At 44.5% G+C, this 16726-nt stretch overlaps 1 protein-coding gene across 1 annotated transcript in view; it reads left to right on the forward strand.

Annotated features, from left to right (window-relative positions):
* mgll (monoglyceride lipase) overlaps positions 1–14209 on the forward strand; it is a 29272-nt gene extending 15063 nt beyond the window's left edge. The window contains exons 4-8 of the mRNA XM_045207186.1: positions 1303–1439; positions 6155–6265; positions 6517–6606; positions 12667–12882; positions 13050–14209. Coding sequence (XP_045063121.1) covers positions 1303–1439; positions 6155–6265; positions 6517–6606; positions 12667–12882; positions 13050–13172 — 677 coding nt within the window. The 3' untranslated portion in view covers positions 13173–14209. The remainder of the gene's footprint in view (positions 1–1302; positions 1440–6154; positions 6266–6516; positions 6607–12666; positions 12883–13049) is intronic.
* The last annotated feature ends 2517 nt before the right edge of the window (positions 14210–16726 follow it).

Genomic DNA, 16726 nt, shown 5'->3' on the forward strand with positions numbered 1-16726 from the left:
TTATTTTACGGTACAGAAATTGCCACAACAAATACTGGAGAAGTCCTACCCATTGGAACCACATAATTTACTGCTAGTAAAATACCAATGGAAACCTTACCATAGACAAATGTGATACCACGACAATATGTTCATTATCGCTAGAACAGTTTGGAAGTTTCAGTTTAGAATTGGAATGGTGACCCTGAGTGAGTGTCACCCAGTCTCATAGTGAAATAGAGCAGGTCCCAGTTGAGTTGGGGAACAGCTCTAAAGTCAGCGCCAAATGAGAGTTGGAACTCTGTGTTTCCCTCTGATCTAATGAGTGACAGATCCTAGGATGTTAGCCAACACCACACCACAGAGAACTCTGGATATGTCATCTTCATTAATGAATCATTCATATTGTATCAAAGTAGAACTTGACTTAATAACAGGGATTTATAAGGTTATTATACAGTAACGAGAATGGTGTTAATAAATGTTACGTTAAAGGGATTTATTTTTATTTTGTCTTCGACAGTCAAATGTTTTCCATTGAGTTTCAAAGTAATCACTGAAATATTGAAATCACTAGGTGAGAGTGGGATTTTTGACATGTACGAGCATGCACACAGACACACACTCTTTACTGCAGAAGAACAATGAACAACAGACTGACAGACACCAATGGCTTCCATTGCACCATTATCAGTGGAAGCTATTATGGGGAGAGAAACAAGTGAGAGAGAGAGAGAGGGGGGATGGAAGGATGGAGAATGAGAACGGGTGAATGGCACATGTTCTGAATGTTGAAACTGTAGCTGGTGTTGTGGTGCCATGGCAACGCATCTTTTACACAGCTTCTGCAGCATGTTCAGAGCAAGGTGTTGGAAGGTAATGGGAGGAGGGAGGGACAGCTGGCATGATAACATAGGATGGATTGACACGTAGGGAGATGAGAATGGCTCTCCCTCTCTGTCTCATCTGGCTCATCTGTACAGAGAGTAATGAAGGGTAAAGTGGGAAATGTATTACAATGGTCCCTTGTCTTGTCCTCATCTCTCTCCCCCTCTAAATATCTCTCTCTCTCTCTCTCTCTCTCTCTCCCTCTCTCTCCCTCTCTCTCCCTCTCTCTCTCTCCCTCTCTCTCTCTCCCCCTCTAAATATCTCTCTCTCTCTCTCCCTCTCTCTCTCTCCCCCTCTAAATATCTCTCTCTCTCTCTCTCCCTCTCTCTCCCTCTCTCTCTCTCTCTCTCTCTCCCTCTAAATATATATATATCTCCCTCTAAATCTTCTCTCTCTCCCTCTATATCTATCTCTCCCTCTTTTTCACTCCATCAGTTGGCCATGGCCAGAGTGAAGGAGACAGGATGAATATTAAGGACTTCCAGGTGTTTGTCAGAGACTCCCTCCAGCACATTGATCTGATGAAAGGACGACACCCCGACCTGCCTATCTTCATCATCGGACACTCTATGGTACGGTACCTTCTGTAGTCTACTCCCTGACCAAACACTGGGGCCACTCTATGGTATGGTACCTTCTGTAGTCTACTCCCTGACCAAACACTGGGGCCAATCTATGGTATGGTACCTTCTGTAGTCTACTCCCTGACCAAACACTGGGGCCACTCTATGGTATGGTACCTTCTGTAGTCTACTCCCTGACCAAACACTGGGGCCAATCTATGGTAGGGTACCTTCTGTAGTCTACTCCCTGACCAAACACTGGGGCCACTCTATGGTATGGTACCTTCTGTAGTCTACTCCCTGACCAAACACTGGGGCCACTCTATGGTACGGTACCTTCTGTAGTCTACTCCCTGACCAAACACTGGGGCCACTCTATGGTACGGTACCTTCTGTAGTCTACTCCCTGACCAAACACTGGGGCCACTCTATGGTATGGTACCTTCTGTAGTCTACTCCCTGACCAAACACTGGGGCCACTCTATGGTATGGTACCTTCTGTAGTCTACTCCCTGACCAAACACTGGGGCCACTCTATGGTATGGTACCTTCTGTAGTCTACTCCCTGACCAAACACTGGGGCCACTCTATGGTATGGTACCTTCTGTAGTCTACTCCCTGACCAAACACTGGGGCAACTCTATGGTAGGGTACCTTCTGTAGTCTACTCCCTGACCAAACACTGGGGCCACTCTATGGTACGATACCTTCTGTAGTCTACTCCCTGACCAAACACTGGGGCCACTCTATGGTACGATACCTTCTGTAGTCTACTCCCTGACCAAACACTGGGGCCACTCTATGGTATGGTACCTTCTGTAGTCTACTCCCTGACCAAACACTGGGGCCACTCTATGGTACGATACCCTCTCTAGTATCTTCCTTGACAAAACACTTGGGTCACTTTCGTGAACTAACACTCACACTTGACTTTTTGCCCCCTTACTAGCTCTGACTTTGCTGATAGTAACTGTATTGAGGGAAAATGTACTTACTGCGCCTGTGATATGTGGTTGTCCCACCTAGCTATCTTAAGATGAATGCACCAACTGTAAGTCGCTCTGGAGAAGAGCGTCTGCTAAATTACTAAAATGTAAAATGTCACTCTATGGTACGGTACCTTCTCTAGTTTCTTCCTTGTCCAAACACTGAGGCTGTATTATTGCCAACGGCTATGGTGTTTACCTCTCAATACAGGCGAAACCGTTTTCTCAGAAGTCATAGGGCTATATCCATTACACAAACATTATACAAGGACTTTGTTCAACACACCTACACTCAGTGTGACTCAGATGACCACAGATGCTCTGACATCACAGCTTGTGCGTCTATGCTCATGGGAAACGGTGTCCTTTGAAAGTCTAGCTATGTAAATACCAACAAGGCCAAGTCAGGCCTTAAAAGGGATTTAACATATTTATCATTATAGACCTCATGTCCCTTCCCTGCTGCTCTTTCCTGTCTATGTTTGCTTGTTCTGCTGTTCTATGGCTGAACTCTGCTTCTGTGACGTAAAGCACCTGAACAATGGAAACCACCTATAGCCTATACGTCGAGATCCTCGTTGTGATAACATCCTTTAGATTCCCTCATGCACCACCAGCTGTGCACAATTAGCCAGCCTTCCCCTAGGTTTGACATGCAGTTAAAATTAGACTACTTTGCTTTACTATGACCGGAACGTAGTCAGTTTTAGTAGAGTAAATGTTTAAAATGTCTGAGCATAAACATTTAAACAGGACGTTTTAATGGAAGTTATTGTAATGGAAAAACCTGTGGAGTGAGTACGGCCTGGCATTTTACAGGCATGTGGGCCGGTTTCCCAGACACAGATCAAGCATAGTCTACGACTAAAAGTATTCTCAATGGGGAAGCTCCATTTAAAGTCCTTTTTAATCAAGGACTAGGCTTAATGTCCGATGCCATTAAACTGAAATGTACGAGCAGTGTCATGGGCAAATTCCACACCCACTATTATCAACATTAAAGCCCTGAAGCTTGTGGTCTCGGTCAACACAAATGACATGTTTCAGATTACAATATTTTTTCCTTCTTTTTTTTTTACCCCTTTTTCTCCCCAATTTATTGATATCCAATTGCGATCTTGTCTCATCGCTGCAACACATTGGTGCAGCTGGCTCGGGAGAGGCAAAGGTCTAGTCATTCGTCCTCCGAAACATGACCCGCTAAACCGCGCTTCTTAACACCAGCCCACTTAACCCAGAAGCCAGCCGCACCAATGTGTCAGAGGAAACACCATTCAACTGATTACCAAAGTCAGCCTGCAGGCGCCCGGCCCACCACAAGGAGTCGCTAGAGCGCGATGAGCCAAGTAAAGCCCCCCCCGGCCAAACCCTCAGACGACGCTGGGCCAATTGTGCGCCGCCCTATGGGACTCCCGGTCACAGCCGGTTGTGACACAGCAGCCTGGGATCGAACCCGGGTCTGTAGTGACGCCTCAAGCACTGCGATGCAGTGCCTTAGACCGCTGTGCCACTCGGTAAGCCACAGAGGAGAATCTAAATCCAGATACAGGCTAGTCCAGATGCATCTGGTCCCAAATAATCCTTTACTGCAATGCATGCACTGCCCACTGATGAATTGACCTGTGACGCTCACTGACCTCACTGCCCTCACTGCACTCAACAACAAAGACCAGTGTACCCTCTAATCGAAGCTAAACCTTGCCCACACTGCCCACTCTTTTACTGACCGTTCACTGCTGTTCTGATTAATGAGCTATACAGACCCTTTCTCCTTACTGACCAAATCCTCACTCTATCCCTCCTTCTCCTCCTCTCTTTCTGTATTTACTGACCACCTGACTCATTCCTTCCTCCTTCCCCCTCTCCTCCCCTGGCTCTGTATGTTTGGCCCTCTTCCATGTCCCACTTCTTCAGTGCTAGGCCTTTATGTAATGTCAGTATGTTAGCGCCTTACATAACCACAATCAAAGTCTTCATAGTGTCAGGGGACACAACACAATGCAAGTATTCTTTCCCTCAGTGCAAGAGGGGATGAGCTTGTGTGTGTGTGTATTTCTGGTGGAGGCCTCTCTTGGTGTAATCAGTTCCTTAAAGAGCACTTCTGTTCCCCTCACTCACCCTTCCTGCTCAACCCTCCAAAGGCCTCTCTCTCTCTCTCTCTCTCTCTCTCTCTCTCTCTCTCTCTCTCTCTCTCTCTCTCTCTCTCTCTCTCTCTCTCTCTCTCTCTCTCTCGCTCTCTCTCTCTCTCTCTCTGTCTATGTCTCTGTCTCTCTGTCTCTCTCTCTCCATTCTTAGCTCCTTCAGTCAGGAGTCCTTACCCCAGAAAGGTTTTCTGGGTATAGAAGGCAGTGACCCAACATGGCCAGCTTGGTGCCGATATCACTGTCAACCCCCCCAATAACACCTCAGAGCTAGCAGGGTGAATTCACTGTAGTTCACTCACTGTTTGACGGGTCAGTTGAATCAGGCTGAAACTAACCCTGGACGGGATTTCACAAAACAGAATAAGCAATACTCAATCAACAACTTATTTGTGGTCTCTCGATTAGTTATTAGAGAGATACATAGAGACACATTTATTCAATTCAATTGTATGGTTATCGCTATATAGATTTAGCCATGTTTTCGATGTTCAGTGCATTTGTGTTTGTGGAATGTCTTTCATTTCATTCGCTGGTGGGAAATGTATTTCTCAACATCCCATCTCTTTAGAGGCTCACTTGATAGAGGGCCCCACTCTCATGAATATTCAAACATCTGACAAAGAGAGGGCAGACAAACACTGTTCAAACAAATTTTCCTCCCAAAACCCTCCACAATTATCCGTGCCAAATTGATTGATTCTAGGAAGCCATTGCGTAACTCCTAATTAGTTTACCCTCGTTTTTTGATTTAAAGGAAAACTCCACCCAAAAACTATCTTTTGGTATTTGTTTCATTAGTCCATTGTTGATATAGTCCCAAAATGTTTTGCGTTTCAGCAATCAAGTTTTCAAGATATATAACTTTCAAAATACAGAAATACACTGAGTATACAACACATTAAGAACACCTGCTCTTTCCATGACATAGACCAGGTGAATCCAGGTGAAAGCTATGATCCCTTATTGATGTCACTTGTTAAATACACTTCAATCAGTGTAGATGAAGGGGAGGAGACCGGTTAAAGAAGGATTTTTAAGCCTTGAGACAATTGAGACACGGATTGTGTATGTGTTCCATTCAGAGGGTGAATGGGCATGACAAAAGATTTAAGTGCCTTTGAACGGGGTATGGTAGTAGGTGCCAGGCGCACCGGTTTGAGTGTGTCAAGAACGGCAACGCTGCTAGGTTTTGCAACTCAGTATTAGGAAGGTGTTCCTAATGTTTGGTATAGTGTACAGCCGGTTTGATGCATTTTGCATCATATGATGAAGGCCTTAAGGCTGATCGGTAAGCTTAATAAATAATTGATACTAGCAAGAGCAGTGTGCGGGTTTCTCTTTTCTTTCATGTTATTCAATTGTTACCATGCACCTGCAACAAAGATAGCTCAGATGTGCGAGTGCCTTTTGAATTGTATTTCTGTATTTTGAAAGTTATGTATCTTGAAAACTTAATTGCTGACATGCAAAACAGTTTGGGACTATATCAGCAATGGATGAATGAAACAAATACCAAACAATCGTTTTTGGGTGGAGTTTTCATTTAAATCACAAAAGATGTTATAACTTCTCTTCCTTTTCCCTTTTTCTTCAGGGTGGAGCCATCTCGATTCTGACGGCGTGTGAACGACCAAATGACTTTGCCGGCGTGGCTCTGATCGCTCCTATGGTCAGGGTGAACCCAGAGTCTGCCACGCCCTTCAAGGTGGGTTTTGCTCATAGAAATATGCTTTACTTCCTGTCCACCCATTACCCACGTATTCTTGAATGGGGATGCCCGTTCTAGGATTATATTTCTGTGGTTTCACCTGCACCCAGTCCCCTCACATTTACCCTGTCACCAATGTTAACAATTCCATACCATGTTATTAGTCCATTTTACAACCACTGACCTGAGCTGTATTAGCTCCCTACATGCCTTAGTAATCTCTGTGGATGTTCCGCTTTGTTCTATAGGTGTTCCTGGCTAAAGTCGCAAATCACATTGTGCCCAGTCTCTCGCTGGGCTTCATTAAGTCTAAATGGATTTCACGGGACCAGAAACAGGTAAGTCTGGTCTATGGAATGTGTGTGTTTGTGTGTGTGCATGTGTGTGTGCACACACACACGAACAAAGACAGGTAGAGATAAGAGTGTACAGGAGCCTATGTCTGTCGTGTGTGTCTTTTTTCATGTTTGGCGTCCGGAATTGGCGGCAGAGAGAAACATTTGCTGTTTTTCAGCTATTTTCCCACAATTCTATATATGTTTCCATGGAGCTGAGAGAAAGTGTTGCAGTGTGAAGGCTAATTTGCTGCACATGTACGCATTTTGCCATGGCTATTTCTGTGTTCTTATGCTCATACATTAATACAAAACCAATGGGGACCCCAATCGGGGCCTCTGGGCATGTACCCTGCGTGCCCCGTCAGTAATCCAGCCATGCCAAAATACTCCTAAATTCATTGTTGAGACTTTTCGATTCTCCCTGACAGTTTAGCTTTTATTTTGGTGATTTCTAGATCTCAAAGATGATGCAGCCACCACCGTGCATAAAAATATGAAGAGTGGTACTCAGTGATGTGTTGTGTTGGATTTGGCAGTTTTATTTTAGTGCGTTATTGCAAACAGGATGCAAGTTTTGGAATATTTGTATTCTGTACAGGCTTCCTTCTTTTCACTCTGTCATTTAGGATAGTATTGTGGAATAACTACAATCAAATCAAATGAAATGTTATTTGTCACATGCGCCAAATACAACAGATGTAGACCTTATAGTGAAATGCTTACTTACAAGCCCTGAACTAACAATGCAGTTTTAAGAAAAATAAGTGTTAAGTAAAAAATAGATACGATAGGCTAAATAAAAGTATACTAAAATAAAAATAGAAAAAATAATAATAATTAAAGAGCAGCAGTAAAATAACAGTACAGAGGCTATATACAGGGGGTACCGGTACAGGTTAGTCAAGGTAATTGAGGTAATATGTACATGTACAGTGCCTTGCAAAAGTATTCATCCCCCTTGGCGTTTTTCCTATTTTGTTGCATTACAACCTGTAATTTAAATTTATTTTTATTTGGATTTCATGTAATGGACATACACAAAAGAAAAAAAATTACTTGCTTCAGAAAATTCTAAAAAATAAATACCGGAAAAGTGGTGTGTGCATATGTATTCACCCTTTGCTATGAAGCCCCTAAATAAGATCTGGTGCAACCAATTACCTTCAGAAGTCACATAATTAGTTAAATAAAGTCCACCTGTGTGCAATCTAAGTGTCACATGATCTGTCACATGATCTCAGTATATATACACCTGTTCTGAAAGACCTCAGAGTCTGCAACACCACTAAGCAAGGGGCACCACCAAGCAAGCGGCACCATGAAGACCAAGGAGCTCTCCAAACAGGTCAGGTACAAAGTTGTGGAGAAGTACAGATCAGGGTTGGGTTATAAAAAAATATCAGAAACTTTGAACATCCCACGGAGCACCATTAAATCCATTATTAAAAAATGGAAAGAATATGGCACCACAACAAACCTGCCAAGAGAGGGCCGCCCACCAAAACCCACGGACCAGGCAAGGCGGGCATTAATCAGAGAGGCAACAAAGAGACCAAAGATAACCCTGAAGGAGCTGCAAAGCTCCACAGCGGAGATTGGAGTATCTGTCCATAGGACCACTTTAAGCCGTACACTCCACAGAGCTGGGCTTTACGGAAGAGTGGCCAGAAAAAAGCCATTGCTTAAAGAAAGAAATAAGCAAACACGTTTGGTGATCGCCAAAAGGCATGTGGGAGATGACCCAAACATATAGAAGAAGGTACTCTGGTCTTATGAGACTAAAATTGAGCTTTTTAGCCATCAAGGGAAACGCTATGTCTGGCGCAAACCCAACACCTCTCATCACCCAGAGAACACCATCGGCAGGGACTGGGAAACTGGTAAAATTGAAGGAATGATGGATAGCACTAAATACAGGGAAATTCTTGAGGGAAACCTGTTTCAGTCTTCCAGAGATTTGAGACTGGGACGGAGGTTCACCTTCCAGCAGGACAATGACCCTAAGCATACTGCTAATGCAACACTCGAGTGGTTTAAGCGGAAACATTTAATGTCTTGGAATGGCCTAGTCAAAGCCCAGACCTCAATCCAATTAGGAATCTGTGGTATGACTTAAAGATTGCTGTACACAAGCGGAACTCATCCAACTTGAAGGAGCTGGAGCAGTTTTGCCTTGAAGAATGGGCAAAAATCCCAGTGGCTAGATGTGCCAAGCTTATAGAGTCATACCCCAAGAGACTTGCAGCTGTAATTGCTGCAAAAGGTGGCTCTACAAAGTATTGACTTTGTTTCACAATAAAAAATATTTTGCATCTTCAAAGTGGTAGGCATGTTGTATAAATAAAATGATACAAACCCCCCCCAAAATCCATTTTAATTCCAGGATGTAAGGCAACAAAATAGGAAAAATGCCAAGGGGGGTGAATACTTTCGCAAGCCACTGTAGGTACAGTGAGGGAAAAAAGTATTTGATCCCCTGCTGATTTTGTACGTTTGCCCACTGACAAAGAAATGATCAGTCTATAATTTTAATGGTAGATTTATTTGAACAGTGAGAGACAGAATAACAACAAAAAAATCCAGAAAAACGCATGTCAAAAATGTTATAAATTGATTTGCATTTTAATGAGGGAAATAAGTATTTGACCCCCTCTCAATCAGAAAGATTTCTGGCTCCCATGTGTCTTTTATACAGGTAACGAGCTCAGATTAAGAGCACACTCTTAAAGGGAGTGCTCTTAATCTCAGTTTGTTACCTGTATAAAAGACACCTGTCCACAGAAGCAATCAATCAATCAGATTCTAAACTCTCCACCTAGCCAAGACTAAAGAGCTCTCCAAGGATGTCAGGGACAAGATTGTAGACCTACACAAGGCTGGAATGGGCTACAGGATCATCGCCAAGCAGCTTGGTGAGAAGGTGACAACAGTTGGTGCGATTATTCACAAATGGAAGAAACACAAAATAACTGTCAATATCCCTTGGCCTGGGGCTCCATGCAAGATCTCACCACGTGGAGTTGCAATGATCATGAGAACGGTGAGGAATCAGCCCAGAACTACACGGGAGGATCTTGTCAATGATCTCAAGGCAGCTGGGACGATAGTCACCAAGAAAACAATTGGTAACACACTACGCCGTGAAGGACTGAAATCCTGTAGCGCCCGCAAGGTCCCCCTGCTCAAGAAAGCACATATACATGCCCGTCTGAAGTTTGCCCATGAACATCTGAATGATTCAGAGGAGAACTGGGTGAAAGTGTTGTCGTCAGATGAGACCAAAATGGAGCTCTTTGGCATCAACTCAACTCGCCGTGTTTGGAGGAGGAGGAATGCTGCCTATGACCCCAAGAACACTATACCCACCGTCAAATATGGAGGTGGAAACATTATGCTTTGGGGGTGTTTTTCTGCTAAGGGGACAGGACAACTTCACTGCATCAAAGGGACGATGGACGGGGCCATGTACTGTCAAATCTTGGGTGAGAACCTCCTTCCCTCAACCAGGGCATTGAAAATGGCTCGTGGATGGGTATTCCAGAATGACAATGACCCAAAACACACGGCCAAGGCAACAAAGGAGTGGCTCAAGAAGAAGCACATTAAGGTCCTGGAGTGGCCTAGCCAGTCTCCAGACCTTAATCCCATAGAAAATATGTGGAGGGAGCTGAAGGTTTGAGTTGCCAAAAGTCAGCCTCGAAACCTTAATGACTTGGAGAAGATCTGCAAAGAGCAGTGGGACAAAATCCCTCCTGAGATGTGTGCAAACCTGGTGGCCAACTACAAGAAACATCTGACCTCTGTGATTGCCAACAAGAGTTTTGCCACCAAGTACTAAGTCATGTTTTGCAGAGGGGTCAAATACTTATTTCCATCATTAAAATGCAAATCAATTTATAACATTTTTGACATGCGTTTTTCTGGATTTTTTTGTTGTTATTCTGTCTCTCACTGTTCAAATAAACTTACCATTAAAATTATAGACTGATTATTACATTTACGTCATTTAGCAGACACTCTTATCCAGAGCGACTTACAGTTAGTGAGTGCATACATATTTTATTTTATTTTTCATACTGGCCCCCGTGGGAATCAAACGCACAACCCATTCCCTCCCCTACCCTGGACGAATTGTGCGCCGCCCCATGGGTCTCCCGGTCGCGGCCGGCTACAATAGAGCCCGGATTCGAACCAGGATCTCTAGTGGCACAGCTAGCACTGCGATGCAGTGCCTTAAAACCACTGCACCACTTTGTCAGTGGGCAAACGTACAAAATCAGTAGGGGATCAAATACTTTTTTCCCTCACTGTAGAGGTAAAGTGACTATGCATAGATAATAAACAGAGAGAAGCAGCAGCGTAAAAGAGGGGGTGGGGGGACAATGCAAGTAGTCTGGGTAGCCATTTGATTAGCTGTTCAGGAGTCTTATGGCTTGGGGGTAGAAGCTGTTAAGAAGCCTTTTGGACCTAGACTTGGCGCTCCAGTACCGCTTGCCGTGCAGTAGCAGATGGAACAGTCTATGACTAGGGTGGCTGGATTCTTTGTCAATTTGTAGGGCCTTCCTCTGACACTGCCTGGTATAGAGTTCCTGGATGGCAGGAAGCTTGGCCCCAGTGATGTACTGGGCCATACGCACTACCCTCTGTAGTGCCTTGCGGTCGTAGGCCGAGCAGTTGCCATATCAGGCGGTGATGCAACCAGTCAGGATGCTCTCGATGGTGCAGCTGTAGAACTTTTTGAGGATCTGAGGACCCATGCCAAATCTTTTCAGTCTCCTGAGGGGGAATAGGCTTTGTCGTGCCCTCTTCACGACTGTCTTGGTGTGTTTGGACCATGATAGTTTGTTGGTGATGTGGACACCAAGGAACTTGAAGCTCTCAACCTGCTCCACTACAGCCCTGTCGATGAGAATGGGGGCGTGCTTGGTCCTCCTTTTCCTGTAGTCCACAATCATCTCCTTTGTCTTGATCACATTGAGGGAGAGGTTGTTATCCTGGCACCACACAGCAAATGTTGTTAATCCATCCTCAGTTTTCTACTATCACAGCCATTAAACTCTGTAACTGTTTTAGAGTCACCATTGGCCTCATTGTGAAGTCCCTGAGCGGTTTCTTTCCTCTACGGCAACTGAGTTAGGAAGGTCTTCTGCATCTGTGTAGTGACTGGGTGTATTGATATACCATCCAAAGTGTAATTAGTGACTTCACCATGCTCAAAGGGATATTCAGTGTATTTTTACCTATCTTCCAATAGGTGCCCTTCTTTGCGAGGCATTGGAAAGCCTCCCTGGTCTTTGTGGTTGAATCTGTGTTTGACATTCACTGCTTGACTGAGGGACCTTACAGGTTATTGTATGTGTGGGGTACAGAGATGAGGTAGTCATTCAAAAATGATGTTATACACTATTATTGCACACAGAGTGATTCCATGCAACTTATGTGACTTATGCAAATATTTACTCCTGAACTTATTTAGGCTTGCCATAACAAAGGGGTTGAATACTTATCGACTTAATAATTCCGAAAAACATAATTCCACTTTGACATTATGGGGTATTGTGTGTAGGCCAGTGACACAAAATCTCAATTTAATCCATTTTAAATGCAGGCTGTAACACAACAAAATGTGGAAAAAGTAAATGGTTGTGAATACTTTCTGAAGGCACTGTAAGTTGGCTAGTCTTGGTAGCTAGCTAGCTTGTTATATATGCTGGTTGTTAGCTTGCGTAACTGGGGCGTGAATACTTTCTGAAGGCACTGTACTTTCTGTCTGGTTTTAGTCATTTAAGTTTGCACTGAAAGTGTTTTTCTATCCCGAAAATGTATTTCAAAAAAAGTATAAAACGTTTTTATTTTGGTGTGGCGGCAACAATTTAGCAGCGACCCACCACCGTGAGTGTTAGATACTGTATACTGATTGTATTCAACCCATATCTTATACAGTAGTATGCACATCATGGGTCAATATTGAGAAAGCCAATCGCCCTGTGGGTTACTATCAGTGAACGTCTAAGGGAAATGCTCAGTGATCAATCAACGGTCTCTTCCTTTACCCTGCAGGTTGAAGCATATGACACTGACGAGTTGAACTATCACGGTGGGATGCGTGTGTCGTTTGCCACGCAGCTGATAGGCGCGTCGGAGCGGATCGAGAGAGAGATCCCCGCCATCACCTGGCCCTTCCTGCTTCTCCATGGTGACGTCGACAAGCTGTGTGACATCGGAGGGTCCCAGATGATGTTTGAGAAGGCCCCGAGCACGGACAAGAAGATCAAGGTGGGACTAGCACCAGAGCCATATATATAGATCAAATATATTTAGATAAATATATAATAGAGAGGGGGAACAGAGAGCGTGAGAAATAGGGAACACAGAGAGGGGATGAAACAGATAGAGCGCTAATGAGAGGTGAGCTAATCGTGTGTGTGTTTTCTCTCTCTCAGGTGTATGACGGAGCATACCATGCCCTGCACCATGAACTCCCAGAGACAGCGGCGTCAGTGCTGAACGAAGTCACCAGCTGGATCTCCGAGCGTCTCCCTGCGTCTCCTTCTCAGGGGTCCTAGTCTCCTCTTCCTCCTCCTCTTCCTCTGCACCCCCCATCCCTCCCAACCACGCTCTCCATGCTGTATTACCACTGTATGAACCTCAAACCTTTCTACATTTGGACTGACCATTCGCAATACTAATGTCAACTTGTCAGTGACCTTTGGCCCCCAGGGCCATTGTAGGGAAGTCTTGATTTCCTAGGCTCTACATTAGGGACAACAGCTGTGCCCCAGATGCCAGGCGGCAGTTCATGGTACATATATCAGCCATATCTCCCTGAGTTCAAAGAGAACCATGCTGAGAGCTGGGCCAAGCGCAATTCACAGAGGTATTTTTGTCATTTGTAACCACGGTGATCACCAGGCCGACAGAAACGTGTTGAATTCCCACCATGCTGCGGTGCTCCCTTTTGTGTGTTGCCATGGAGACAACTGGCCTTTGTTCTCCCCTCCATATCTCAGATCCTCTGTTCATGGAGTCAAACATCTTGGACTCGTTTGAACACCCAATGCCCCAGACTGCCAGACAGCTGCCCCCAATGGTTATTTGTCAGAACTGCAGGGTTTAGGTGGCTGCAGCCCAAGACAGAGAAGCTGCCCGTTACTATGGCAGCATCTCAGAAAACCCCAATGAAAAAAAAAGGTTGAATCCATTGGAGCGCCACAGTAAAACAAGGCATGTTGTTACCCATTATACAGTAGATTCTGTGTACAGACAAAGGCATCGCTTCGCTGCAGTTGTCTCTGCATTGATAAAGATGACAGGGCCTTAATGTACCACCTGCAACATCAACATTTATGGGTGTTCCCCATAGTCTGCATTGGACTAATACAGATTGTAATGTATTGTTATGAGTGGAAAACCCGCCTATCTTGTAACATTGATGATTGATGGCCAATCTGATGAAAGCTCTCTGCTTATATTGTTTGCACGCTGGTTTGAGCATCAGATTGACTTGACAGATGGCCCCAGCATGGAACACATAGTTCTTGTGCTGGAGCTAGTCAGTCTTTGTGTGGTTAACAAACTGTCAATAAACAGCAGAAAGAAAGAAGGTCATGGTGTCCTTCTTCCCACGCCAACATCAACCAATGAGGAGCTGACAGGAATAAGAGAAGACTTATTCAGGTACAGTACAGTAGCTGGCAAAACTAAGCTAACTCTGGTGAAGTTAACTGTGAAGCTAACTTACTGAAGAGGCTAGCTAGTCAACTCTAAGGAGCCAACAACACTGGTGTCGGAAGTGCTTCATTTTATACTTTTTTTTATTTTATACTTTTTTTAAAGGTCCCGAACAGTGAAAATCATGTTTTTCATCAAATATTCAGATGAAACCAGTTCATAGTAGGTTGACCCAAGTATGAAAGATGACTGTATCTGGTACATTGACAAAGTTGATCATAGAGTTACTGGTTCCCTCCCCACATGTCAAACGCTTGGATTCAGGAGGCAGGCATTACTTCTGGCTTTATGCAATGTCACTTAAAGCCAGACATTTTATACACCAATGGTAGCATCCTGTAATCTTAACTAATTTAAATATGTAACGCCTTAAAACCGTCATCACATGTGCATATCATACAGCTTTGTTTACAAACTGTAAGATAGCTCAAGCAGAACGATACTGGTAACTAACCTCTTTTCATCTGTGTTGTAACTTTTAGCTAGCAAGCTACTTACCAGCATACCGGAAAAAGTACACTGTGTTGGAACTGGATGCCATAGTGTTAATTTAAAGTGGAACTGACAGCGTTTTAGCAAAATGAAATCTTATTAAAATTTGTTCATTGGAAGAATATTACACATTTTTTAAACATTTTTTGAGAAGCGAGCACTTAGATATGGTCATTTTCACGTTTTGATAAATTAATAGAATGTTTGGGAATGACGTATAGTAAGGCATTTGTGAAATTTATATAACAATATAAAGTGGGAAAGTGGCTGTGCGTTTGGACAATTAATAGTTACTGCAGTAAATAAAACCTAATAGAAACATCTGTCTTGTCCAGAAGACAAACTTTCAAACTTTCAGCTAGTTGGCCGTCAAAATTGCACTAATAAACGATGGTGAATAGTAGCCTGCTCGTCCTTCTGCAGCTTGCCTGCCAATGCATGCTTGTACCAACACACGTTTTGACAACTGAATGGGAACTTGCCTGCCTGCCTGCCTGCCCATTTGATTGATACCAAATACATTTGACTGACAACTAAGAGATATGCTAACTGTGGATAACAGTCATTCAAGTTCAGCATAGCTAGCTAGCAAAGCAATTCATGTCTTGCTAGTTAACCAAATGACACCTACATCTCTAGCTGTAGCCACCGAAAAACGATATGAGGGGGAAAAGTCAGTCACTCACCCACTGCTCCAATGACATGACATCCTCCCAGCAGCTAGCTAGCTAGTTAACGTTAGCCTCCGTGTTTTTAGCTTGCTAAATAAATAGCTAGCTACATAAATAGATACACTAGCTTTGATGGGTGATTTGAAGGAGTCAGGCGCAGGAGGGTAAATCACAGAATAACATGATTTATTCAGGAATACAGGGTACGCAGGAAAGCGGCAAAACAGTTCAGTGCGCAAAACAGGCGCACTGGAACCAACAAGGCACACAGGGAAAATAACCCGGCGAATACAAAATACAAGGAGCTCCACCGAGCTTCACTATCCTCACAATAAACAATCACACACAAAGACAAGGGGGCAGAGGGAACACTTATACAGGTACTGATGAGGGGATATGAACCAGGTGTGTGTAATCAACAAGACAAAACAAATGGAATGATGAGATGAGGAGCAGCAGTGGCTAGAAGGCCAGTGACGACGAACGCCAAAGCATGCCCGAACAAGGAGAGACAGCCTCGGAGGAAGTCGTGACAGTATCCCACCCCTTGACACGCAGCTCCAGCAGTGCGCCGACACCGGCCTCGGGGACAACCAGGAGGATAATAATAATAATAATAATATGCCATTTAGCAGACGCTTTTATCCAAAGCGACTTACAGTCATGCGTGCATACATTTTTGTGTATGGGTGGTCCTGGGGATCGAACCCACTACCTTGGCGTTACAAGCGCCGTGCTCTACCAGCTGAGCTACAGAGGACCACAAGGATGCGAAGCAGGGCGAGCCGGATGGTGACGGTGGAAATCCCGCAACAGGGAGGGATTGAGGATATCCCTCACCGGGACCCAGCACCGCTCCTCCGGACCGTACCCCTCCCAATCCATGAGGTACTGAAGCTCCCCCACCCAACGCCTCAAATCCAGGATGGAACGGACGGAGTACGCCAGGGCCCCCTCGATGTCCAGAGGGGGCGAAGGGACCTCTCGCACCTCAGACTCCTGGAGCGGACCAGCCACCACCGGCCTGAGGAGAGACACATGGAACGAGGGGTTAATTCAGTAATCAGAAGGGAGTAATAACCTATAAGTAACCTCGTTTATTCTCCTCAGGACTTTGAACGGCCCCACAAACCGCGGGCTCAGATTCCGGCAGGGCAGGCAGAGGGGCAGATTCTGGATTGAAAGCCAGACCCGATCACCCTGTACAAAGACTGGGGCCTCAATGC

The sequence above is a fragment of the Coregonus clupeaformis genome, chromosome 24 (genome assembly GCF_020615455.1).
Source record: "Coregonus clupeaformis isolate EN_2021a chromosome 24, ASM2061545v1, whole genome shotgun sequence".
Classification (NCBI taxonomy): Eukaryota; Metazoa; Chordata; class Actinopteri; order Salmoniformes; family Salmonidae; genus Coregonus; species Coregonus clupeaformis.